At 36.6% G+C, this 27,180-nt stretch overlaps 1 protein-coding gene and 1 long non-coding RNA gene across 4 annotated transcripts; one reads left to right on the top strand and one right to left on the bottom strand.

Annotated features, from left to right (window-relative positions):
• The first annotated feature begins 2,551 nt into the window (after positions 1 to 2,551).
• On the top strand, positions 2,552 to 23,576 carry LOC18444020 (protein PAM71-homolog, chloroplastic). 3 transcript variants are annotated; one of them, XM_088871270.1, is made up of 10 exons: positions 2,552 to 2,861; positions 3,422 to 3,581; positions 5,070 to 5,250; positions 13,408 to 13,455; positions 15,378 to 15,474; positions 19,961 to 20,121; positions 22,503 to 22,571; positions 22,817 to 22,867; positions 22,990 to 23,094; positions 23,294 to 23,576. In XM_088871270.1, exons 1-10 carry the CDS (start codon positions 2,681 to 2,683, stop codon positions 23,357 to 23,359), a joined length of 1,119 nt encoding a protein of 372 aa, XP_088727396.1. In that variant the 5' UTR covers positions 2,552 to 2,680; the 3' UTR covers positions 23,360 to 23,576. The 3 variants fall into 3 exon arrangements, with proteins under 3 accessions (XP_088727396.1, XP_020529263.1, XP_088727397.1); XM_020673604.2 differs by having other exon boundaries at positions 5,067 to 5,250; XM_088871271.1 differs by lacking the exon at positions 5,070 to 5,250.
• Positions 23,577 to 24,381: 805 nt separating this feature from the next.
• LOC148781254 (uncharacterized) lies at positions 24,382 to 26,976 on the bottom strand. The gene is made up of 2 exons (XR_016058935.1): positions 26,321 to 26,976; positions 24,382 to 24,942 (listed from the first exon to the last, which is right to left on the bottom strand). It is a non-coding gene; the product is annotated as an uncharacterized LOC148781254 (long non-coding RNA).
• Between the last annotated feature and the right edge of the window lie 204 nt (positions 26,977 to 27,180).

Raw genomic sequence — 27,180 nt, 5'->3', positions numbered from 1 at the left:
ACTGATTTCAACATCATACTAAAGATTTCACCCCATAATTGTAAAGAAGAATGGAGAAAGAGGATCCCCTTGTCTTATCCCTTTTGAGGCCTTAAAGAAACATTTTGGTTTGCCTTTTATCAATATAAAAAATGTGTAGATTTCAAGCATCATTTAAGCCATTTCAGCTATCTCTCACCAAAACCTATAACCTTCATGGTTGCAATAATTTTTTTCCATCCAACCTTATCATATATTTTTTTCAAATCTATATTACACACAATTCCAGGTTTATTCTCGGCAATTATTGAGCTTATAACCTCATGTGCACATAAAATACTATCAGTAATCCGTCGGTCCTGAATAAAAGCTGAATGTGGACATTTGACAATCAAAGGTAAGATTTGTTTAAGCCTTATTGCCAAACACTTCACCAAAATCTTATACAAACTAGTCACAAGGCTGATAGGTCTTATCTTTGAGGCTTTTAATCATACATTTTTTTGGTATCATGGCAATAAAAGTTGAGTTAAAACTCGTATTTACCACCCCTCTATCATAAAATTTATTTATCACACCAAAGGTCTCAACATCAACCTGATCCCAAAAATGATGGAAAAAAACCTAAGGGGAACCCATTCAACCTAGGAGCTCTATCTCCTGTAAGACTAAACACAACTTCATTGATCTCCAATTCTGAAAAAGGTCTCTCCACCCATGAGACAACCCAGACCACCCATGAGACAACTTAGAGAATGGTACCTGATTAAAATTAGTTTTAGGTACAAGCCCAGCAGAGCAGGCCTCCTGAAAATGCTTAACTATAGCATTTTTCAATGCATTCTCATCACCCCATTCACTATTTTCCTAGCATCGGTAGTAGCACGGAAGAAACGAGTGTTAAGATCCCCCTCTTTCAGCTATCTCACCCTAGTTCTCTGTTTCCAATAAGTTTCCTTAACCCTAAGACAAATCTATAAATCCCTATTTAAATTATTTCTCAAAATTCTATCCTCCCATTTTCCCGAACTCCCTACTTTCAGGTCAATCTCAGTAATTTTGTTGAAAATCTCCTCAAACTTCCTCTTGTAGTTAACCCCATTAGTCTTTTTTCAATTAATAAACTCCTTTTTAACACTTTGCACCTTTTTGGATACTATGAAACCATTCTAACCTTCCACCCCTACTCCTAGTCAAACATTTTTCCCCAGCTGATTCACATCGTTATTCTTAGGGAAAAAGTTTATATAAAGTTGCAACCTTGTATGTAGAACTACGAATGCACATAAAAAATCCATCGAAAAAGGTAGTTTTAATGTTGAAAAACTAGTTGATTGATCATCTCGACATCGAGATGTATGACCATGAAAAATAAAAAGATTTTAAGTCTCATAAATAGTATATTTTACAACATGTTATCTATATCGTCCATTTTCAAGATTTTCATATGTTTATAGATCTACTTGATTTTAACCATTTTTGAAATTTAAAATTTTATAATTAGATATAAAAATAGGTTATGGCATAATCCTAAAAACATTTGACATCAAAGTTATATATACCATGATAAAATTTGAAGGTGCACCTTACCTCTACAGCTACGGATGCATCCGTATGCTAACGGCACCCTATTCTTAATTCAGGGCATTTCAAACTTAAAAGTACCCTCTACTATTTACCAGACTCATGCCTAACATCTACAACCAACTTTAAAGCATAACCTATGTCCATGGATAAATATAACACGTCAATGTTAGGTATCAGTGCCTATTTCACACTCCACTGAAGTATAGTACAATTTTGTGCCTATTTCATACTCCACTGAAGTATAGTACAATTTTTTCCCATGAGCAAGTATAACATCATTCAGTAAAGGACACGATTTGCATGTGCCCAAGCCCGTACATGTAGAAATGTGGGCTTGGCAATAAATATGTTTTTTTAAAAGAATTGTATACAATCAGATCATTTACCTTTTGTATAGGGAGGTCACAATTACTTACAACCATCCGATGTAAAATCTGATAGCTTACGTGTGCCACAAAGTTTGAGAATTTTTTATTTGAACTTTGAGCTTGGTCAATGAAAGAACTACAGCCACTTGATTTGAAATCCAATGGTCAAGATTAATTGTGACCACCTTGTGCAAAAGGTAAATGATCTCATTATATATATATTTTTAAATATAATTTGATCCTAAATTTTAACTAATATATAATTTTTAACATGGAGGTCATGAAATGGAAAAAAAAAAAAGAAGAAATAAAATTTGAAATCTATAAAACTAATTATATTAAAAAAATATTTAAACCGATAGTGATAATTGTTTTTAGATGGACTACCTATATGCATCCATTTTTAAAGATGGGTGCTTTATACACCGCATATTGTAGAGATGCGGTCCAGCCCGCATGAAACAATTATTCGTTAATGAAATTCAAAAGGCGTGTGCCTTTTGCTCGCTAATCCGGAATCTCCCCCCAGATAGCGCACGTGGCAGAATAGGAAGTGCTTAAAAACCTTGAGAAAGAGAAGAAGAGAGAAAGAAGGGGAGGACGCCATTGAAGCACCCTTCTGATGAGCAGCAGTGAACTCTTCGCTCGATGCGAGGATTTAGGCGAGAGATTTTAGAGAGAGAGAGAGAGAGAGAGAGGGAGAATTTAGGAGAGAGAAGGAGAAGACGAGGGGCATGAATGAATGAATGATGATGGAGGCCTGCTGCTCCCTGCACACTAATTTTGTTGTTGGGAAAAATCGTCGTCCCTTCATCTTCTTCTCTGATAGAAATCCACCGCAGTTTCATGGCGGCAGCGGCCACAGTAGCACCTTGCTGCTGCTTCCCCAGAGACCACTCCTCAATAGAAGAGCTTCCCACTCTTGTTGTGAGTCCTGCAATTTTCACTCACCACTTTCTCTCTAGAAAGTTTCTCTCTCTAAAAAGTCTCTTCATCTCTCTAGAAATGTTGTCCTTAGAGCCACTCTCTTTTTTCACTCTCTAGAAACTATTTCTCTCTTTTCAGGAAATTATCTCTCTTAAGCTTGCTGTCTATAAAATTGGTATTATTATTATTTATTTTGTGTTCTTTCAGCATGAAAGCAGAGTGAATCATAATGGTATTCCCTTTTTTCCTTTTTTCTGTCTTTTATTTTCCCCACATTTTATCAGAAGCTGCTCAAGATACTGAAATTCGAAATATCCTATGCGAAATCTCCATTTCCTTCTTCGCTGTTTGTTTGGTTTTGCTTTCTTTTCCATTATGTTCTTTCCTTGCTCTCGGTTTCACATTTTCTCATTACCTGGACTACTTTTACAAACCTTAATGACACTGCTCTAATGTTGCAAAACCCCAGTATTTATATGTTTGACATATACAAATTTTCACTGGTTTGAAGTAATTGTTGTGTATGAATGATAATTATTGTCGTTTGCATATCATTGTAGTGGGTCACACAGACATACTGAGACTGCGTGCTGCTGGAGGAGCATTGAGAGTTCGAGCATTGAACACGAACATTGGAGCAGGTAGCTACGAAGGAGACAAAGGAAATGGCATCCAAAAGACTAATCTTGATGGTTCTCTCTCTGGTGATTTATCAGAATCGTATGTCCACAATACTGGGCTTCATAGAAAATGTGAACTATGTATAGCCAATTTTGAGCATCTGAATATATATTAATTATTTGACTGCATGAGCATGCCTGCTTTATGAGGTTTATTTGTCTTGCCATGCTCATGGTTTATATTTTGAATTGCTGTTGTTGTTTGACTTATTGATACAATATGGGAATGTTAATCAACGGTTTTTTATGTGTTTTTGGAGGTTTTGTATATTTATCATAGGCAATGCTTGGGAGCTTTTGGGTGCTGATAATCTGGATGCATTGTTTCTTCTTATTTATGGCGTATTTTCATTTATATTAAGCTAGTCAACTAGACATTCTAACAACTTCCTCTGGCTATTGCATCTCCTTTTTCTTGATGGAAAACACCGTCCTATTCTATTGATAGAAGATTGTGCCACGCTTCCGAACAGTGGGATCAAATTAGTCTGGCAAATCCTGACCATTGTATTTCTAACTTCTACTATACCTTTCTGTTAACCTTTATGCCAAGTTTTTATGCTTACGTCATAACAGGACACAGATCAATCAAGTTGACTGTGAGTTCAAAAGAAGTCTACTGCTAAATTGTTTCTTACACATGTATTCATGGCCTTACAACCTACAATCCTGTTGAATGGTATCTGCTGGCCTTGTTTGCTAACAGTTAATCCGAAGTTACTTTACTTCTGTCGGTAGGGATTTGCAGACATGGGGTGGAGTCCTTTTATTGTGAGAGGCCTTTAAGGGGGTTGCTCTTCGATCACGACTCTCTGACCCCAGCAATATCTTTGCTGATAGTATAAACAAATATCTTGCTTATTTTAAATTGTAGTTGGTCCATCCTTATTTAATGTTCAGGTTGTTTCAAACATCTATCTTCTCAAAAATCTTTAGACTGGATAGAAATTTGAATGATTTTTGGGCCATTTTTCGTACAGAGTTGCTCCAAGAGTATCAGTAACTGTTTTTTTCTGTATATTTACTTTGTTATCTTGATCGAAAATGGTTTCTTTTCTCTTTTTGCATTATCTACAACTCTGTGGAAGCAAAACCAAAGTAGAAAGGATTGACAGCTTCTTCATGTCAGAAGTCCCTTACCCTAGTTTTCTTAGTAACATCTAGATTTTTAAAACTCCCAGGAACCAAAGCCTCCTTTAGTTACATCGAAGTTCTCTAAAGTTTAAACTCTGCCATGAGGTTTTCTTCCCTTGAATTATGTATCACCGTCATTGACAAAAGCAAATCAAAAGTTTTATGGTGAACCTCGACCAATACTATTGACAAGGGTATTCTTATCTTACACTTTTAAGGAACTAACCCAGGTCACTGTTTTAGAAGTATTTGGATGGTTCTGCTGACAATTTAGTACTGTGCTTTCATTTTAGGCTATAATGGTTATCATTTCGTTTTAGTGTGAAATTCATGTTACTAGTGCTGTTTAAGGTCACTTCCTAGAGCTCTCATGGACTACCTTAACTTGCAGCAGGAAGCCTCAAGGAAAACTGCCATTTTCTCTTTCTCTGGTTGGTGTGCTGGCTCTGTCTACTCTAGCTGTAGTGGTTGTCTCTTTTATCAAGGGAGGCCCTTCTTCAGTGTTGGCTGCCATTTCAAAATCGGGTGTCCCTGCTGCATTCTCATTAATATTTGTTTCTGAAATTGGAGACAAAGTGAGTGATTGATCTCTTGGATATTCTTCTTTTTTTTTTTAATGCTATCATATTTATGCATTCAATATCCCAATTGATAGAAAGATGATGAATTGAGGATTTCATTTCCCTTTACAGTTCACATATTTGTATATCTGGAGAATCAATTTCTACTTTCTGCTTTTTAAATAGAATCAAGCTCATCTCACATTTGGTCTTCCAAGAATATCCACTATCTAGAAACATGAAATGGGACCTAACTTGGCCCGCACAAATGCAACAGCCATCATCTCAATGAGCACTGTGGGGCATCTTATTTAGATACTGCTATTCAAGTACAAGGACGAGTCAACTCCCTTGGGGCATACAAAATTAAAGTGTGTATACTCAATACATGAAGCTCCAACATTTTGCTTGTTCCTTGATTGAGCAGGAATTTATGCTCCTGTGTAGCCAATGGTTCTAAAAGAGAGGAAGAGGTATAGGTAGCACCAATGTTGTCCTTCAAACTCCTGTTGCTCATAGGAGCAAATTGCCTTAGAGCTCTTCTAATGTAAAATTGAGCAAATACAAATAAGAGTGAGACCTATACTGATGAGTAGTAGAGGGCTACAACAAATCCCAAACATGTAATGTAGGTCTTTTGAGGAATGAATGCCTGGAAACACTGTTGTTGTTTGGCCATGGATGTACTCATCCTAGAACGTAACAACCAATTGTATATGATTTTGAATGATACATTTAATGACTTTTCAAAGAGATTTACGTAGTTTTCTGAAATCATTTGGAAATGATTTTTTGAGAAATCTTTGAACTAAATTGATAACGTGCAAAGTATGACTAGCAAGGACTATCATCTATTGGAGCAGCTGATTCCTCCTAATGCACTCGTTTATTTGAAGTATACAAGTCCCAAATGAGCTTCCAAGAAGAACAAAAAGGACAAGCACCGATTGAGATATGCATTTAGTAGATTTCATCTTATTTCAATTGAAATTTTGCTTCAAATTTAATTTCTTTTATTTTCTGGTTAATTGAGGGACATTCTTGGTATTTTACTTTAAGTTGGGGTATTTTATTTTAAGTTAGGACTATTTAGTCAATCGTATTTTAGTGAAGGGTATTATAGACTTTTGTGCTCCATTTAAGATATAAAAAGAGGTTCCTAGAGGTCTAGGGGCTATTCATATGATTTGTAATGAAAAAAAGAAAAAAACAGGAACCTTGTTTTAGGAGAAGAAAGCCTAGGTTTCTTGACATGGGTGCTTGTGTTTTGCCTGAAGTTGCTTAAACTTTCTATTTTCTTCACCAACAATCTCCATCAATTGGTATCAAAGCCAAGGATTCGTGGTCAGCAAGGGCATGCATCGTCGGTCAAGTCTAGGGTTTGGCTAAATTCAGGCCAGGTTGTGCTGATTTTGGCATAGGGTTTATTGATTTCAGCTTAGAACCTGATGATTTCAGCCTAGAGTTTTTTATTTTCTTCATAGGGTTTGTGATTTCAGCGAGCGAATAAAAGCAAGAAGGGGACATGGTAGGGGAGCTTGCATAAACCTATCCATGATGCCAGAGATGAAGAGATTGAAGATATAAGGAGGCAAGTTCAACAACTTGCACAACAACTCGCTCGCATCAGTTATGGGCAAGACGGTGATCTTTCCGCCCTAGAAGATATTGAGTACAATGTTTTTTGTTGTCGTGCTCTACATGAGGTGTCGAGTGAAGAGGAAAGTGATAGAAGGCGGGCATCACTCTAGGGTTTTCTTTGAAAGTAGACATTCCTGATTTTGACGCTAAGCCTGGAGATTATTGATTGGTCAAATATTTTTGACACTAAGCCTCAATCTAAAGAGTTTATTGATTGGTTAAATATTGTAGAGAGGGCTTTTATTACAAAAAAATTCCCCAAAAAAAAGGGTGAAAACTATTGCCATTAAATTGGAGAAAGGTTCCTTCGAATGGTGGGAATAGCTTAGGACTTGAAGGGAAGAAATGAGAAAGCCAAAAGTTAATCGTGGGAAAAAGATAAAAAGAAAATTAAACGAAATGTATCTGCCTGAAAATTGTTTACATCCCTTTATTAAAGGATGAATGACCTTCGTCAAGGAGATAATACTTGGATGAACACATGGATGGATTTCATTAGATTCTGGCCCAAAGTGTTGTGGTTGAAAGGGAGGAGCAGTCCATAGTCCGTTAGGTAGGAGGGCTGAAAACATCCATACAAGACGTGGTGGTGTTACAACGTTATTGGTGAAAGAAAAACTAATACGTGATCTTGCCGGGGGATATATTTTTTATTTTTTTTCTTTTCTTTCGGCAAAAGATCACTTACAATTAGTCTTATTACAATAACTTTTGCTTCAAAGAAAATAAAACTAACAAATCCAAGATCTTAAAGACATTGATGCCATTAAACCAATTTTCTTTAAACAAAGAATATATCCACAATTCTTATGCTTGGGAATATAAAGACAATATAATTAAATATGGCAAGAAGAGAGTGCTAGAGATTACCTCAACCGGACTTATTACACCCCACACCGAGTCACCACCATCCGATGGCATGGGATCAACGATCAACCTTCAATCTCAATTGGGAAAGCAAGTTAAGCCAAACCCTCTAATGGAACTGTGAACTTCTTTATCAATCTCAAACCCTAAGGTGAATCCCCTTAGCAACCTAGTTTGAGAGAAATACTTATTCTACCACAACCCTATAGTCAAAAAAAAAAAAAACCAATGAGAGATGAGAGATCATGAGAGACACCATGAGAGAGATGATAACTCTCAATAGCCTAAACCTCTTAGGTTCTTTCATAGTGTGGGAGAGAGAGATCTCAAAGATGAGAGATTGGAGCGTGCCCCCTTTGGGCTTTCATGAGAGAGAGAGAAACTTTTCTTAAGAGAGAGAGTGAGATAGAAAGATGAGGTGTAAAAATTTTGGGTAGAGACAATCCATTTTTATAGGCTTTGAACAAGATTAGGGTTTCTTAGGGTTTTCCTTGGTTTGCCTCTTCTTATGAGATTGAATATGAACCATTGATCTTGGGTGACTTGTGAGATGAGAGATTTGGGCCCTCCATTCTATAGATGAGTCATCAACATTTTGGACGGTGCTAGAACCTTTATCCCCAATTCCTTAATCGTTTTTCCATCAATAGAAATTAAATAAAATAATTCCATTCATAATATAGTGCTTACCAAAATTATGCACAAGCCTTCTCATGCTTTCCAAAAATCCTTTGAAAGCTTCCTCAAGGCAAAATCTTTCCAAAACACTTCAAAGGTTTCTCTTTTAGCCAAAGCTTGAATTAACACAAGGAAAGTTTCATTAGGGTGGGGTGTGCCACTAGGACCCTAGGTGGTACTTCATTGGCTCCACCCACATGCAATGGTGGGCCTATTAACATATTGGGCCTTCCATACAATATGAAAATTATTAATATTAATTATATGGTTTTTAGAAATCCATGAAATCAAATTTGATTATTTAAATCAATCTAAAATCAATATCTTTGTTTTTATAAATCCAAATTTGATAAATAAAACATTCAGAGATCTAGAAAAATTCCAATAATAATTCTAAAAATCATATATCATTAAAACAAACATAATTAAATTCATTAGATGGGAAAATGATCCATATGGTCTAGGAATTAAATAAATAAACGCTGAGGCACTCCACCTTCAATTATGGACTGCGGTCCACACTTGCTTTATCAAACCAACCCAGTATTTCTCATGACCCACAATCCATGCAGGAGTTCATTAGTGGGTCACCAAAGTCTGGCCAATAAGCCAAAGGGTCGTAATTCCAGTTTGTGGATTTTAGGTTCTGCCCTAGAGACATACCAAGGTCACCTAGATGTAATGCGACCCTAACTCCTATGACGCATAGGGGTATCTTTTGCGCATGCATAAGCTTCAGCCTAAAAGGGGGTTCGTTTTCCCGAAACGGCTATCATTATGCATGCCGTGTGATGGCTCGTGGATGAGGCTTTGACCCCCGTCTCTGAAGGCCACCATCACACACAAGGGTCACATAGTCCCTCGGCTCACCCATTCGGGCATACTCTGACCTCATCAAGGGATGACCTATTAGAACTCTTATCAGATAGTTTTCTATGCCCAGGTAACATAGGTTTTTCCTAATCGATTGGCCTAGCTTGTTAAGCTCAGTCCGGTATCAGCAAACATCGTTTGCTTAATATGGTCCACGAGGGACCACACTTCCCATTGAAGTCATTTTCCACTATATCATTTCATTTTACAAGCACTCATAAGGCCTTTAATGGCCACACCTACCCAACAATTGGATGTTGGATGAAGTGTATAACCTTGCCTGTAAGATGTATGCTGTAAGATGTATGCTGAATAGAAGTGACCCTCATCAAGGTGCAATGCAGCCCAGGGTGGTATGGACAACTTTAGTTGAAATTTTAGAGGAAAAGATGACAATACAGTGGCTGGTCAGGGTTCTCGAGCTGCTGGTTCGTACAAATAGCAAGGAAAGATGGGTGACGATGCTGGTTCTAATTGCCATCAACCAACCAATAGTGCAATTTAGTGCTTTAACTGGACGTGGGGAATCTTTGGTGATCCGTCACAGCATGCTCACACCTTGGTGGTAGAAGAACAGGATTGGTTGTACACAAACATCTTCCACACATGTACTGCATATGCAAATTTGTAATCTCATACTTGATTGAGGCAGTTGCGAAAATATTATTTCAAGAGATGGTAGATAACGTCATAATTAAAGATAGGAAGCCATCGAAAGCCATCCAAGATAGACTAGTTCAAGAAGGGCAATAGGTTAACAGTTTCTAAAAGCTGCTTGGTTTCTTTTTCAATTAGAAAACACTGTAAGGATGAAGTTTAGGGTGATGTAGTGCCTGTGGTTGTGTGCCGCCTGCTACTAAGTAGAGCGTGGCTGTATGGCTGGCGCACTATACATGATGGGTATCAAAATACCTACTCCTTTGTCAAGTATGGGGTGGAGGTGCTTTTAGGCACATCCAAGAAAGAAAGTACAACCAGGTCATATGAGGAGAGTAGGGGGATGTAAAGTGCCTATGGTTTGGGTGCCACCTGTTACTAAGTAGAGCGTGGCTGTATGGCAGGCGCACTATACATGATGGGTATAAAGATACCTACTCCTTTGTCAAGTATGGGGTGAAGGTGCTTGCGGGTCCATCGAAGAGAGAAAGTATAACCAAGTCGTATGAGGAGAGTACTAACCATCTTTCTTTAGTGGAGTTTATGGAGGGGTTGGAGGAGACCCGTATGTTATATGTAGTGATTCCCATGGAAGAGCAGTCTACTAGTTCGGTTCCACCACAATTAGAGCCATTAATAGGGGACTGTCATGATGTCATCCCGGATGAGGTTTTTGAGCGATTACCATCTATGCAGTACATCCAACATCACATAGACCTTGTCCTGGGTCTAGCTTACTGAACAAGGCACCACATAGGATGAGTCCAAAAGGACATGAAAAGTACAAACTCAGGTTACAGAGCTTTTACAGAAGGGGTTCATTCAAGAGAGCATGAGTCAATGCGGTGTCCCAGTTTTCTTGAGACCTAAGAAGGATGGGACTTGGCATATGTGTGTGGACAACATGGCCATTAATAAGATTATGAGCAAATATCGCTTCTCAATCCCACACGTAGTTGATATGCTGGATATGTTTTTTCCAAGATATATATGAGGAGTGGGTACCATTAGATCTGTATTCGGCCAAGGGATGAATGGAACCTTGCGGTTAAAAGGTGAGAGGGTCATTATGACTGGTCGATGATGCCATTTGGCCTTTCTAATGCTTCTAGTACCTTTATGATGGTGATGAATCATGTATTTAAGTCTTTTATTGGAAAGTTCGTAGTGGTGATGACGTACAAGTGTATAGAACTAGTGAAAAACATATGGAACACTTGCTACTAGTGTTCGATTTGTACGTGAACCTGAAGAAGTGTGACTTTAGGACGGACATCCTGATTTTTCTTGGTTATGCCGTTTCAGCTGGGGTTATCAAGGTTTGATCAGAAGAAGGTAATAGCGATTAGAGATTGGCCAACTCCCACTACAAGTCATGATGTTTGCAATTTCCATGGGCTGGCTGCTTTTTATATGAGATTCATTAGAGGCTCCAGTTTGATTCGTCTATATCAAAGATTGCCTAAAGAAGGGGCCAATTGTATGGACAGATGAGGATGAGAAAAGTTTCCAGCTAGTAAAGCAGAAAATGACCGAGGCTTTTGTGTTGGCTCTTCTCGACTTTAATAAGTCTTCGAGGTGGATTGTGATGCATCGCATGTCAGCATTGGTGCAGTGTTGAGCCAAAAAGGACATCCTATTGCCTTTTTAGTAAAAATCTGAATGAAGACCGACAAGGCTACCTCCTTATGGAGCTTTATGCTATCATTTAGGCTTTGAGGCATTGACGTCAATACTTGATTTAGAGGGAGTTTTTTAGTTCTTAGATCATGAAGCGCTAAAACACATTAATGGGCCATAAGTGCGGGCAGCATTGCTACACTTTGCGCATGACTAGTGCGCATTAAGTGGCTTGTGTTGCGTACGGTGCGCAAGAACACAAGACTGCATACTACATTCACTTATGTAGTACTTCGTGCGTGCGTGTTTTGGGGAACGTGATACAAATCCTATGGTGCATAAGTGCGCAACGCTTGTCATAAGTGCGGGCAACATCGCTACACTTTGCGCATGTTTAGTGCGCATTGAGTGGCTTGTGTTGTGTATGGCAAACACAAGATCAATTAATAACATGCTAGGTGCGTAGCCTATTTGCAGGAGTTTACTTTTGTCATTTGGCATAAGGTAAGCAGTCAGAATAGAGTAGCAGATGCTCCGAGCAAAAGGTCGATTTTATTGACTACCATCATAATCACTATTTCAAGGTTCAAGTTCATGAAGGATCTTTATGCAGATGAGGTTGATTTCAAGGAGATATGTGCAGTGGTGGGGTTGGTGGGGATTTTCTTATTCAAAACAGATTTCTCTTCAAAGAAAATTGTCTAAGCATACCTCAAGTTCCCTTAGAGAGACTCTTATAGTAGAGCTTCATGGAGGAGGTCTTGTTGGACATTTTGGGCAATACAAGCATAGACCGGTGAAATCTAAATATAACTGGGCAAGGTTGAAGTGGGATGCTTGGTTTGTAAAGAGGTGTCATATATGTAAGCTGGCTAGGAGGCAATGACATAACACCAAGCTTTATTCTCCACTTTCCTAATACCCCTTGGGAGAATGTAGCATGCATACTACAAGAGATTAATATACAGGATATACCTTTACAAAAATTTTATGTAGATTGGTTAGTTTTCTTGTTCCCTACCTCAAAGGGTACTCACTTGCACAGTTGCCCTAATATGCAAAACATGACTCCGACAATTCAAATACGACTTTGATCAATCTCAAATTGCATGAGTATCATTGCAAGTTATCATCATTAGCTACCTTTTCCATGCTAAAATACCCTTTGATCTTGAAAAATGGCATCCAAAGTGAAGTGTGATGATTAAAAACGTTATGGTTTTCTACATAAATTTATTGTTGAACATATTATAGAATAGCATTATCGTGTCAGCGGTCTGTTACTTCAGGGATGTGTTTTCTACCAAATAAATGATATATCATCTTGCATTTGGATGAAATGGTGATGCTTACTTGATGCATTACACAAATAAAATAAACCCACATGTACATATGAATAAATGTGTGTACCACAATTACAATCTAGTTGCGTGTAAAAAGATCAGCTCAGGGGGCATGGAATTCTGCAAACTGGATGCTACTGAATTGTCATTTGGAACCTGGGAGCCTTAGCCAATGACCTGGGGTCATGACTCAAGGCTGTTCCCTGGCATTCTGAGAAGGGGAGAGAATAAGAAAGTATTAAAAAATTACATAATTGTTGTCATCCATGGCTCTGACCTAAACATTTGGTGGCTTAGTGGTTTGATTCCTACAATTAATGCATGTGAATGTTCTCTATTTGAGAAATTGAGGATCTAGGAATTGAGGGACATTGTGGAACTAAAGTAATAGGCCATTGATTTCTTCTGAAGTATGATGATATAGATCCCATATTCTTTTTGTTGTTATTAATCATAGCTTCAAATCTTAAAAAGTTTCCATGTTTGTTTGCAGACGTTCTTCATTGCTGCCTTGTTGGCCATGCAATATGGCAAAGGACCGGTATGGCACTAGCACTCTTGCTTTTTATTCTTTCAGTACCCCTCTGTCTGTCTACATTTTATGGTATCTATTTGTTATCATTTTATCAAAGTAAAATAGGATGATTGATAATTTTGCATCTTCATCATCATCATCATTAGAGCCTTATCGCAACTATAGATAATTTGATATGCTCTATATATTATACACAAACAAGAAACTTTTAATATGAGCCAATTAACTCATTTGCAGATATGTGCCCTCTCTCCATAATCCATTTTTTAGACGAATAACTTAATTTTTTGTTTAATCTCTAACATGGGGAGCATTATTATATAAAAATAAATAAATTTAAAAATGCCTTTATTTGAATAAAATTTTTTGACAATCAATACCACTTTTTCACATTCATCCTTAGGATGAATGTGTGCTGCGTCAGGGGATGCAAATGTAGAATTGTGTCCCTTGACGCACATAGTACATTTAATAGTTTATATTTCATGATTGTTCTACATGAGAATGGCTTGATTGTTTTCTTTCAAAATTATACATGCCAATTTTGTGCTTCAAAAATTTCCTGTAAGAGTCTTGTTGTTGCTTACCAGTTGTGGAACATGTTAAATTAGATGAGCAATAGTACGAGCTGTTGTAGCTAAGAAAACATATGGAACTCTAGTGGATGAAATAGAAGTGGTCATAGTTACAACCATGTGTGAGGATACATGTTCAGCTGGGCCGCTTTGTTGAAGAGTATGTGAACCTGAACATTGAAATGATCCCACTACATGATACTGGAAATTGAAATGAGACAGTCAAAGAAAATCAAATGAGACAGTTAAAGAAGGTCCTGAAACATCATAATGAACAATTTGAAAGAGCAGTGATGCTTTATGAAAAGAAGAAATAAATGTTTTAGTTTCTCTTTTATATTCAAGTTTGTAACTTTTATGAAGACATTGATTTCAATGTTTATTATGATTAAGTTGAATGCCTGTGGAGTGTCTTCAGAGAAGATGATGGGCATGGAATTTGGTTTGAGTGAGTCATTCCATGATTTGCAGCCTGCTGCCTTGAAATAGCTAGTTTAACATATGACTTCAACAAAATGTTAAGTTATTGGAGAGAATATTCAAGCTTAGAGGTAGTCTTACAATCATATTTGTACAAGACAACTAATTTTAGTGTGGGGAAGCTGTTGTAGTTTGCTTGAGTAAAATAATTTTTTGGTTGAATTGATGTGGAAGCTTAATTTAGGTTGATGGTAGTTGTGATTAATGGTTTAATTTGTAAACTCATTATATTGCATTACTTTATATTTGAATTTTATGTAGCTTGTTTTACCTGATATCAATTATACTTCTTATAATATAAGGTTAGCTTATTCCATGTATTGGGTTATAATGTATGCATTGTGGGATTGCAAGACAAGGAAAGGTCCATTAATACAGAATTTTGTTTTACTTGAAGATCAATCTCGATGTCAAATGTAATTCCTGATCTGTCGCCAGAAAACTCTGGTTGTCTCTAGAAAGACGTGCAAGTTTACTAACAAAGAGAGAAGAGAAGAAACAGCATGGCCTAGGAAAAAACATGCAGAAGAAAAGGAAAACTTGACAATATTATATTTAACATTTCCCTTTTCTCATTGATCACTTTTTTTCTATTAATTTCAATATCTTGTTATATCATTAAGATATTGAAAGTGTATGTGATTTTGATATATTTAGTGTGTTCATAACATGATATATTATTTTGCGAAGTTTCTGGTTTATTGCCTGGAAATCCTATCATTGACATGCAATTTTGTGATGGCATGTAACGAGTCTTAGAGCTCCTTACACATCAAAATTTAGAGTGAACTTTGCATGAATGATTTTTTTTTGTTTGTAACACAATTCACAATTCATCGTCATTTTGTCTCTGACCTTTGTTTCAATTGGCAGGTTCTACTGGGATCAATGGGTGCTCTTTCACTTATGACGATCCTTTCTGTTGTAATAGGGAGAATATTCCATTCTGTACCGGCGCAATTTCAAACAAGTATGTTTAGGCTGTCCATCACAGTGAGCTAGTACATTATGATATTTCTTGTGGTTGTACGTTATCTTGAGAATGTATAATTTGTTTTTTTTACTTGCAACTTAAATTTGAGTTTCGTTTTTACGAGAGTGCTAGTTAGATTGATTTCCTTGGAGTTAGATTGAGTCTTCAATTTTGCCAGAATGACTTCCCTTGAGTTAGTTTGAGTCTCTGATATGCTTGAATGGCTTCACTTGAGTTCGTTTAGATCTCCCACTGGATTCATTTAAGTGTTCTTAAAGTCATCCCTTGCGTCAACATTCTTCGGTAGACCTCAATTTTGCCACAATAGTTTCTAGATTGTTCAATGTCACCTTAGTTTTTCAAAATGCCCCAAATTTCTCAAACAATTCATGTATGCCCTTTTTCTATATTTCTTTCCATTTTCATCCAAAAGTACCCCTGTACCTCTATGTGTTTCCTTTATGAATCTAAAACATCTCTATCTATTTCTTCCTCTAGCATTCCCTCTATATGTAAATGGCAATCCATCTCTCTCTCTCTCTCTCTCTCTCTCCCCCCTCCCCCCCCCCCCCGCACCCCCTTCTCCTTCCAAGGTCCCCATTCTCATTTCTCTTTGACTAGATATGAGCACCTAGCTTCTGTCTTTCTGTCAAAACTCTGGATGTTTCTCTCACTCTTTCTCAATCGCCGAATTTAGGAGCCTGGGATTTGCACCATGAACTCAAGAAGCATACAAGGGCTACCAAAGAGAGAGAGAGAGAGAGAGAGAGAGAGAGAGAGAGAGAGAGAGAGAGGGTAGAAGGGTTTTTTGCTTTTATAGTATGGAGAGACAGTACATGGGCATTTCAAATATGATCGAGTGAGAGAAAAGTCAACCTCTTATCTTTTGGTTCAGAAAGAGCGAGACTAGGTTTCTAGGGTTTTGATAAATAGGGATAGCCACAGGATAGGATCTAGATGGTTTATATATATATATAGAGGGGAAATGATCCTGTTAGCCCAGTAAGTAAAAACTACAGTATTAGCTCAATAGCTCATATTGAATCTGGGCTGATCCAATGGTCACAATTGTATTTCGTATTTGAATTTTACTTTTTTTTTCTACAAATCCAAATCATTTGAAATTTTGAACGTGTATTCTTTAAAAATAGGGGAATCTAATAAAAATATTAAAAAAATAATTCGTAAAAAATAAATTGACCAAAATATAGGGTATTTTGCTCCATTTATTTTTTACGAATTATTTTTTAAATATTTTTATTAGGTGTGTCTTGATGAGAAGAATGAATGCCTAAAATTTCATGTAATTGGTATTTGTATGAAAAATATTAAAATTATATTATGAAATGAGGTCGTGATCGTTAGATCGACCCAGATTTAATCTGGGCCATTGGGCTAATACTGTAGCTATTAGTTAGTGGGCTAACCTCAGATTCTCCCATATATATATATATATATATATATGAAAAACTTTAAAAAAAGCTTATAGGCGATTTTCATCAGTGTTTCACAGAGACGCTTGTGGTCCGTGGTGGTTTCCGTGTGTCCGTTTCGGTCTTTTAATCCATGCCGCCCGAAAACATCGGAAGGTGCCGAGCCTATGGGCGAAAATACTGTTCATTGTCGCCCATAGGCGTTGCGTAGTGGGTCCTATATATATATATATATATATATATATATATGGAATATACTACAAAACGCTTACAGGCGAAAATGGACAGTAATTTCGCCTACCGTCATCATCATCCAAATTTCATTGCACGGTCACAGTTGTTCATTAGTGTTTCAATTTTTTTTTTTTTTTACTAATCAGAATGATCGGAAATTTGGAACGTGTGGTCATTTTAGTGAGGTGCACTTAATAAAAATATAAAAAAATAATTAGAAAAATATAAATTGACCAACATGCCCCTGTCAATTTTCAGAAGTATTTTGGTCAATTTATATTTTGCGAACTATTTTTTTTATATTTTTATTAGATGCACCTCACTAAGATGTACACACGATCCAAATTCAAGTAATTTGGATTTGTAGAAAAAAAATGAAAATTGAAACACTACCGGCCAACTGTGATCGTACGATGAAGTTTGGATAGTGATGAGGGTAGGCGAAATCACTGTTCATTTTTTCCTATAAGCGTTAGGCGTTGGGAAGAATTTTCCTATATATATATATATATATATATATATATATATATATATATAAAGCTGGGATTAGCCCACTAGCTCATATGAACATATGAGCCCAACAATTTAGGCTGATCTGATGGTTACGACCTCATTTCGTGTTTGAATTTTAATTTTTTTTCTACGAATCCAAATCACTTGAAATTTTAGACGTGTGTTCTTCTCATCAAGGCACACCTAATAAAAATATAAAAAAAATTATTTGCAAAAAACAAATGATCAAAATACTTTCGAAACTTTTCGGGGGTATTTTGGTCAATTTATTTCATGCAAAATATTTTTTTGATATTTTTTGAAGATTCAACTATTTTTGATGAACACACTCCTAAAATTTCAACTGATTTGGATTTGTAGAAAAAAAATTAAAATTCAAACACTACCGGATATTTGTGACCGTCAGATCGGCCTAGATTCAATCTGGGCGGTTGGGCTCATATGTTCATTTGAGCTAGTGGGCTAATCCCAGCTTTTTCCTATATATATATATATATATATATATATATATATATATATATATATATATATATATGCCTAAAGTTTTGGGTTCGCACATAAAACAAAGGGGGGAACAAAGTGAAGGGTATTTTTGGAAGAAAATTTAAAAATATCGAAAAGCCTAAAGTTTTTGGGTTCGCACAGAAAACAGAGGGAGGAACAAGGTGACGGGTATTTTTGGAAGAAAATTTAAAAATATCGAAAATGGGGGGGATAAAAGCAAAGCTTAAGAAACTTGGGTTGGCATTGTTGAAAAACCTTAGATTCTAGTGGCCTATGTGAACATTTTAATGATTGAAAGTGGCAAAAGTGAGGTTTTCCTCATCTCTCTCTCTTCCCTCACCACGTTCTGGAGATCTAGATAAAACCATGACTTGTTTAAGACCTCGTCCTTCCTTGACTTCCACAATAACTGGTCGAACCGTTAGTGCTTCGACCCACCTAGAGTTATGGGGTCCTCCCTGTGGAGACCTCCGGAAAGGGGAGCCCTTAAACTTAATTTTGACGGTTCCTCTCTTGGCAACCCGAGACCCTCGGGCATGGGGGATTCCTATGTGATGGAGGTGGACGCATCTTGATGAGCTTCTCTAGGGCTATTGTAATAGCCGATTCGACTCTTGCCGAGGCCTCTGCCCTCTTGGAGGGCCTTCGGAAGTATGATTCCTCCTTAGGTCCCGACCTCATAGTTGAAGGTGACGCCAAAAACATTATTTCCTGGACATCTAATCGCTCAGCTTGGCCATGGGGCCTTGATGACATCTTCGAAGAAATTTTATTTATCACTAGAGACCTTAAGTCACTTGGCAATATGTGTATAGAGAAGCCAATTTTGACGCTGATGAGTTGGCCATGGAAGGGGCTTCCAGTTAATTTTTTTTCCCATCCCTGCCTTTTACCGTATTCATTGTAATTTTTTGTGCATCAATTGGACCTTGCGTGGGCTTGTACTGTGAGACCCTGCGGGGGCTCCACGCTTGTATTTTCTTTTTGGGTTATGAAATACAGCGAACTTTACTCCAAAAAAGGAAAAGAAATTGGATTATGGGTGATAGTATCCATGAACAAGTTCAAAAAATTTAATTTGAAGTTTTTCACTAAAAATGAAAAACGTAGAATAGGTCTGTCGTTTGTGATGAAATTATTATGTTCTCTCTCTTTTATTTGTGGGTAGTTTAGTTGGTTGGATTTGAACTTGGGACATAGTATTGCTAACTTCAGCACATAGTCAAGCCAAGCCTGATTCCTAGTCTGGCAGTAAGTTATTGAAAATAGAAAACCAAGACTCCTAAACGTATAAATTATTCCCCAAGTCATTGTATTCATGATATTATTTCTCTATTTCCTTGTATACCATTATTCATGAACCAAAAAAGGGCAGGTTTGTATCATTAGCTATTGCGACAGACTTAAGGTTTGATCCCCCGGCCTCCTTCATGCAAACCTGATGTCTTCCACTAGATCAGATCCGAAGAGAGTAGCGAAACTCCCATTGATCAACATTCCTAGGATAATGGCGCCGATCTCTCATGATTCAATCCACTAAGAAAATTGATATATAAGAGTCAATGTATGTTCCTTTGGAAGTTCTCTTCTGCATTGTAAATGTGACCGATAAAAACATATACTGTACCTGATTTAAGCCAAATGGTCGAGAAAGATACTAATACAAAGTTCTAGATTATGGTTTTAGTTCGAAGTTCTTTGTTTTATGTTTGTGGCTGAGGCATCATATGTTTAGCATGTGTCTTTTATTGATCTACATGTAATAAATTTTTGTCCTGACATGTGTCCTACTATTGCAGCCCTGCCAATAGGTGAATATGCTGCTGTAGCTCTTCTTCTGTTCTTTGGATTCAAGTCAATAAAGAATGCTTGGGACATTCCGTCAGAAGTGGCGAAGAGTGGTAAGGATGGCCCTGAACTTGGCGAATATGTCGAGGCCGAGGAGTTGGTGAAGGAAAAGGTCGGATTCCCCATCCTAAAACTTTCATTGTTCATCATATTTGAAGAGGAATTATTATAAAATTTACCCATGGATCTAATGTTCCATTCAACCATATATATCCTTGAGATATACTCATCTTTCTAGTGAATTATTATCATATCCCCACGAAATGGCATGGGTAATCAGTGATGGGGATTGGCGCTTTATTTTCTTGGGGCAGTGATGATAAAGAGTCAGGCAAATGGATGATACCATATGCTAGGTTCATCCAGACCATCGATGCAGTCCAGTAGCATTCAAACTTCAGTGTCGGATTCAGGCATTTAGAAACATTTTTCAGCCTAGTTTGCTGGGCAAAATCCACATGGCAAATTTTGCCCCTGATAGAGCCTATACTGCCATTTCCAAAATGGGGTCATAATAGTGACCTTGATATCGGAGCAAAAAGTTATGCCTACGTGAACTCGGGGCATCTTTTCCAGGGTCATTTTTTAAGATGAGTTCGTCTTAATTTAGTTCAGCAAGAGGGAAAGTGCCATTCATGTTTAATTTTAATTTTCTAATTAGATTGGAATTAGGATAAGAGGTCTCAATAAAACCTATAGATAGGGGTTAAGCTGGGTATTGTTATAGATATGAGTTATTCTTTAGAAACATTATTTCTTTGCATTCTTATTAATTTTGCAGAGCCATTGAAGCAAGGTTTGTTAGTCTTCTTTTAATTTCAAGTCAGTTCATCAGGTTAATCATAAATCTTTGTGCTTTTTTTCTGATGCGAATTGAAATCAAGCGTCCATTCACATGGCTGGTCCATATCAAACAATGGTACATGAGCCTTCTTCAAGCAGTGGGTGGGCTTGATCTGGACCTGCCCTAGGATGGTTGCTTTCATTACTGAAGTCTCTCTTGCTTAAAAGCAGTGATCTCTCCTACATATATTTCCCTTATTCACTTGATCAACCAAATTCCGATTTTTTGCGTGCACTCATGAAGTCTATCCATACACATACATTCACACTTGCAGCCATATATACTCACATTGTGTGAGCGTGCCTGACATTGTTTCTAACCGTATCTCGTCCCTGAATTGCGCATCTTCAACTCATTGAATCATCATTTTACATGTATAAGTTCGGTCCAAAAAGGGATGACGAGGTCATTTTAAGGCTTCATGGAGTCTATCTGATTTGTAAATATACATTCCTAGAATGCATAGTTTGATGACTAACTGATTTGAATTGCACTGACTTGAGTTGAACCATCTTGATAAGAAACAGAGTAACTTTACTACTAGGTTTCCACATGGACTTGGCCAGGCACCTGAAGAGTGTAAATGACGATAGCATGAGCATTTTGTTATTTTATGTATATTATGATTGTATCATTTGTAGCAGTTTTGATGTGTACCTACTATGCAATTTTCCCATTTGTACAAGGTATTATCGGAATTTCTCCCTATTCCCAAGGGAAATGTGGCCATTGTGCATAGCATATTACTTAGATGAGAGGTCATTGAGATCCTAATGCATTAGTCACAGTTTCACTCAGTGTGTGCTATTCTATCTACCTTCTCGTCCTCTCTCCCAAATCATTGTTCTTGGCCTTTTAACATGGTAGTAGTGCCATAAACCATAGAAAAGATGAGTGTTTGCTGACAAGAAATTTGTCTTTCAATAGTGAAACACATGCCTCATAAGGGATTTCTTTTTTCCCTCACAATTGATCTCAGTTGGAGGAAATAATTCTCAAGACATTAATATTGTCAAGGGGTTCTGTAGATTTCTTGAGGCTGTTGCAGTCCACTTAAGAGCAGTTTTGGCATATAAATATATTATAATGCAAACAACATTAGAATCATGCAAAACTAGAGACATTCCAAAAGATAATAGATTCATTTTCTAGGCAAGTCTTTACTAGATTCGGATCTCGTTTGACTAGTAAAGTTGCTTCTCTAATATTGCAAACTTCGTAATTTTCAGATCGTTTTTTTCTCCCATTCACAGCACATAACCTAGAAGGTTCACTATAATCCTACATTATAATCCTATGGAATATGGCATAATCCTAGTATTGAGTTAGCACTGTCCGGTGAAATGATAAGCAGTGATGGAGAGAGAATGGGACCTGCAACATGACCACGGTGGTGGGTCTGACCAGCTTCCATTACCATCCATCATTTCAATGGAAGGTGCTGCTTTATTGGATTTATGGTTTTTCCACAAATCTGTAGGGGCCTATTTGTTTATTTTCCACAGTTGTGACATTTACTTTCTCTTGGGGAATAATGTATTTTTCATCAGTTAATCATGCTAGGAAACCATTGATGGATCAGAAGTTAGTTTTGTTTAAAGTATATATTAAGTACTAAATTTTCTTACCTGGTTTTTATTGTATTTTAGGTAGCAAAGAAGCTGGCAACAACACCAATTGAAATCATCTGGAAGTCTTTCAGTCTTGTATTTTTTGCTGTGAGATGGAATCTGTTACTGAATTTATTTCAGATGCGTGCATGGGCCCTATTTCATTTCCTAACCAGTGACTTGGTTTCACTCTATTTGGAGCTTCTCTCCTCTCAAATCCAAAACAATTAAGGGAGATTGGTACATTGAGTGTGAACATGGACGGGATATGCATGCAAAAATTGATGACTTTTATATTGGACTTTATTCCTAAAAGAAAAGGAGAAATTGATATGCTCATCAAACATTTGCAGGAGTGGGGTGATCGATCTATGCTAGCCACTATTGCTCTAGGTGCAGCACAGGTAGGCTTTTCAGTGTGGGAATCAAATTATTATTTCTATTCTTAGTCAACTTTCACTGCTTCAAAAAAAAGAAAAAAAAAAAGATATTTTGGAGCTTTCCCTTGAATGTGGCATCCTTGCAGTCGCCCTGGGGTGTCGCTAGTGGAGCCATTGCCGGTCATCTAGTTGCTACATCACTTGCAATTGTTGGGGGAGCGTTTCTCACTAACTATATTTCAGAAAAATTGGTCAGTCCTCTCTCTCTCTCTCTCTCTCTCTCTCTCTATATATATATATATATATATATATATATATATATATATATAATATGAGGCCTAAAACCCTCTAAACTGAATCTCTCAAACGACAACTTTCTGAAATCTTTGGAAAAACCAAATGGCGAATATGATTCTGAACTTATTGCTTTATGCGATCACTTTTAACTAGGTTGGCTACTTGGGAGGAGGATTATTTCTTTTGTTTGCAATAGCCACACTGCTTGGTGTTTTCTGACCGAGGCCGAAGGCGATCATATTTGTTTGCATGAGATCAATAGAAAACACCCAAGAGCCTGCACGTTAGAACTTATAGCGAGAGATGTTAGTTCTCTTTGGTTAACACCGGCTTTCTGGCAATCACTTTATGTAAGAAAATGGCAATTGAAGTTGTCCAATTTTGTATGGTATCTGGATATCAAGTTTCTCTCAATTCAATTATTTGTGTTTTCCTATTGATGCATCTACCTTTGAAAATGGTTCATACTTTTTTGTCTGCCACTTCGAAATATATGTCTGGTACTTTAACAAGAGCCGAATTGCAAAAGACTAATTGGGTTTCTTTATTAATGCATCTTTACTCACAAATGGGTAGTTTGTCGCTAAGGGTGCATTTGACGACTGAAATTTGGGAGGAAAGTGAAAATCAGTAGCTTGAAAGCTGGGAACCTTGTTTGATAAATGGTGGTGCTACAATTTTTACCCATATAATATTGGGAAAGCCTATTTAATGCTGGGAAAGCACGAAACAACCTATTTTAACAGTTCATTATGAAATCCTTAGTTTGATGCGCATAATGTATGTATATTTTTAAGGGTGTGGTTTGTATAGAGCTTAGGCCCTAAATAATCAATTTAGGGTCTACCTTCAAATAGTGTCAATAAATGTGGTTTCAATACTAAAAATCTTTGTGACAACCTTAAAACGTATTTTCAGCTTTATTTATAAAGTTTAAAGCTTCAAAAATAGTGTAGATCTACAAATCTATAGAAACTTGAAAGTCCTGAAAATTGACTGTCCAAAAATGCTTTACAAAATATATTATTTTCAAAACTTGAAATCTATCTTTTGTCCATACATCTTGGTATTGAGATGATCAATTTAAGATATTTGGGCATGAGGTAGGCTTTAATTTGATTGTTTAGAGCCTTGGCTCAATATAAACTTTTTCCATTTTTTAATAAGATTTTCTTGTTGCTACCTATCTAATGCATTTCTTACAATGGTTAATACTGAAATTTAATCTAATACCCATGTAATTAGAGAAATATTCTCAATAAAAATCAAATTTGAACCACGAGTGCACCACATGTCAGAAGTTCATTACAAAGGTCTTATGAAATACAAATGAATGAGAGAGAGAGGAGGAGAGAGTGAAGATAAACTTATAGCACACCCACTTTTATGAATACACTATTGATTATGAAATACAAATGAATGAGAGAGAGAGGAGGAGAGAGTGAAGACAAACTTATAGCACACCCACTTTTATGAATACACTATTGATTGCGACATCTTCGGTATGCAGTCCACATTTGTGTTGTAATTATGTGTACCTCAAAATTATGGCCAGCTCTACTTAGAGAAATCAGCTGCTCAAGTTCTTCCTATCCTCTTCACTTCCATCTTCTTCTTCCTCTTTTGCAGGCATCTCGATATCTGTTCTTACTTGTCTAAGAATTTGATGTTGAAAAGATATTTCAATAGAGCTTTGTGCTCTCCTTAATCTAATGTAGTGCAAAATATAGGTGGTAAATAACAACGAGGACAGGTACAAAGCGGATATCCTTCTTTAGTTGTGGAAGCACATGGCATTTTAACTACCATAAAGCATGACAAAATACCGTTTCAACTCGAGACCATATATGGAGAACAAGCTAACTTAGTACAATTCCATATACAATTAGGGATATTTGTATGAAACATCCATTCAAATGAATTATGAATTCAAAAACTTTCAAATGAATTATGGATCCTTCGATTACTTTCAGAAGAAAAAATAGAAGTGAAAACCACATCTAAATCCATTAGCATATATCAATCATTTTGTGTCAATGAGAAAAGATACCGAAACAACAATAATCCATACAACCCAATACGAAAGTGTTATCAAATTACTTAATGTCACTACACATGTTCACTCGATTATTAGATCAATCAACCAGTCTCAACAGGAAAAGGAAACTACAATATTGTGAACACTAAGATAAATTGAACGTTTAGTTTGCAATTTGTTCTCATATGTTGTAATGCTCATTGAACATGCAGAATGATCGAAATGAGGCAAATAATCCTCTAGATAATCACAGCATATTGAAAGGAAAAAGGAAAAGGGGTCATCGTGGTAATTGAAAAGCAAGAAGAAACATAGAGAGTCAAATATATACAGCAAGAACTTGCCATTCATAGTAATTGGAAAGCAAGAAGACAAAAAATGCAACAAAAAATGCTTCTATCTCAGTGGGTACCACTCTCATATAGCTCCTATCTCAGTTGGTTCCCTCAATTCACATGCATATGGTGATTCATTTCACATGCTAAAGGTGATTCAATCCATGAGAGGGATAAAATACGAAAGCTAAAAGGTAATTATCATTAGTTCACTAACAATAAGTTAACTCTGTAAATCAGTAAGCCATTTCTGTAAATCAGTTAGAGTGCAAGTTCTTGAAATGTTGATTGGTATGATTGTCATGGTGGGCTAATTAAAACCACTTCTGTCTAATTTAAATATCTAACAGTATGCATAGCAAAAGCTGCATTTAATTGATGACAATAGGATAGCACTATAGCAACTAGATCACTAATTTATTGATCATCATGAAATTGTGCTGTATTTTTTCGTTTAAAAAAAATCAGTAACATTTTTTATTCATCAAACCTCTTTTTGTTAATCAAATTCTTGTGCCTAATTCATGAGAAAAATGACCAATGGCTAGGAAATCAATTTGATCTTAGATGGAGATGATTTGATCATTTAAGTGCACAAATTCCTCAGCAACACATTATTGAATTTTAGTCCTCTTTATTCATCATGCTTATCATATTTGGTCTTTGAAATTTAGCAGTAAATTTCATTACAAGAAAGCCATGTACTATGCCCTTCCCTATGAAAGCTAAAAGCTAATTGACAAACAAAATAACAACACTAAAAGCTATGCTAATTAACATTAGGAACAAGAGAAGAACAATACTTACTATGTTGTGATTTGAGGCTGCCCTGTGTCTGTTAAAAGATTTGGAGTAGAAGAGGAGCCTTTACTAAGACCCAAAGAAAGCCTGTGGCTAGGGTTTTGGGGTGTGCCCGAGAGAAAGAGAGAGAAATGATTCCTTGCTAGGGTTTTGGAAGAGGACTAAGAAGGACCCTTTTTGCTAGGGAAGAGAGAGCAAGAGGGGCTGCTGCAAATGAAAAATCCATCAGATTGCATAACCAAAGGGGAAAAAAATCAACATCAAATGGAAAGATCCCAAAACCTAAGAATATTGCATTTAGATTTGGTTTAGCATTAACCAGGAAATAAAATAGAAAAAAAAAAGAAGAAAAAAAGGAGTTCAAATAGATCCTGCTGTCATTAGATCTAGGGTTTATTTTTTATTATCTCAAAGCAAAACCAGAAAAAAATGATTGAAAAGACGCAAATGCTTGTAGAGATTCTCTGATGGGGAAATTTATTAAACCACACCCAAGAGATTCTCTGATTTTGCCCAAACCCTTTGTTTTACTTTCAAAAAGCTCATCTACACATTAGAGGGTAAAAAATTGGTGGAGGGGCAATTTTTAGTTTTACCCTCTATCAAAGTCAAAGTGGTTCTTAGAGAATGGTATTTGTGATGTTAATATTTTTAAATACCAATATTCACTCTATACACCTAGTGAGATTCTTATTGGAGTATCTTGGTGAGATATACGTGTTTAGAAAGCACAAAAATTTCTTAGAAGGATTAAATTAGTAAGATGTTGTCTGGAAATGCCAATATCTTGCAATAATTTAGAACCTGTGTGATATTGGTATACAAAAATTACCAATATCTTACAATGTGACAGCGAGATTAGTAGT

The sequence above is a fragment of the Amborella trichopoda genome, chromosome 7, assembly GCF_054954075.1.
Source record: "Amborella trichopoda isolate Santa Cruz 75 chromosome 7, AtrichopodaSantaCruz75HAP2 v2.0, whole genome shotgun sequence".
In the NCBI taxonomy this organism is placed as follows: Eukaryota; Viridiplantae; Streptophyta; class Magnoliopsida; order Amborellales; family Amborellaceae; genus Amborella; species Amborella trichopoda.
The sequence above is the reverse complement of the archived record's forward strand: the minus strand, read 5'-3'. Positions and strand labels throughout refer to the sequence as shown.

What these genes read in the sequence shown, in the direction of transcription:
- LOC18444020 (XM_020673604.2), top strand. Translation starts at nt 2,681, where the DNA reads ATGATGATGGAGGCCTGCTGCTCCCTGCACACTAATTTTGTTGTTGGG. An exon ending in TCTGGTGATTTATCAGAATC is followed by an intron (nt 3,582 to 5,066) that starts GTATGTCCACAA and finishes CTTAACTTGCAG; the next exon opens with CAGGAAGCCTCAAGGAAAAC. An exon ending in TGCAATATGGCAAAGGACCG is followed by an intron (nt 13,456 to 15,377) that starts GTATGGCACTAG and finishes TTCAATTGGCAG; the next exon opens with GTTCTACTGGGATCAATGGG.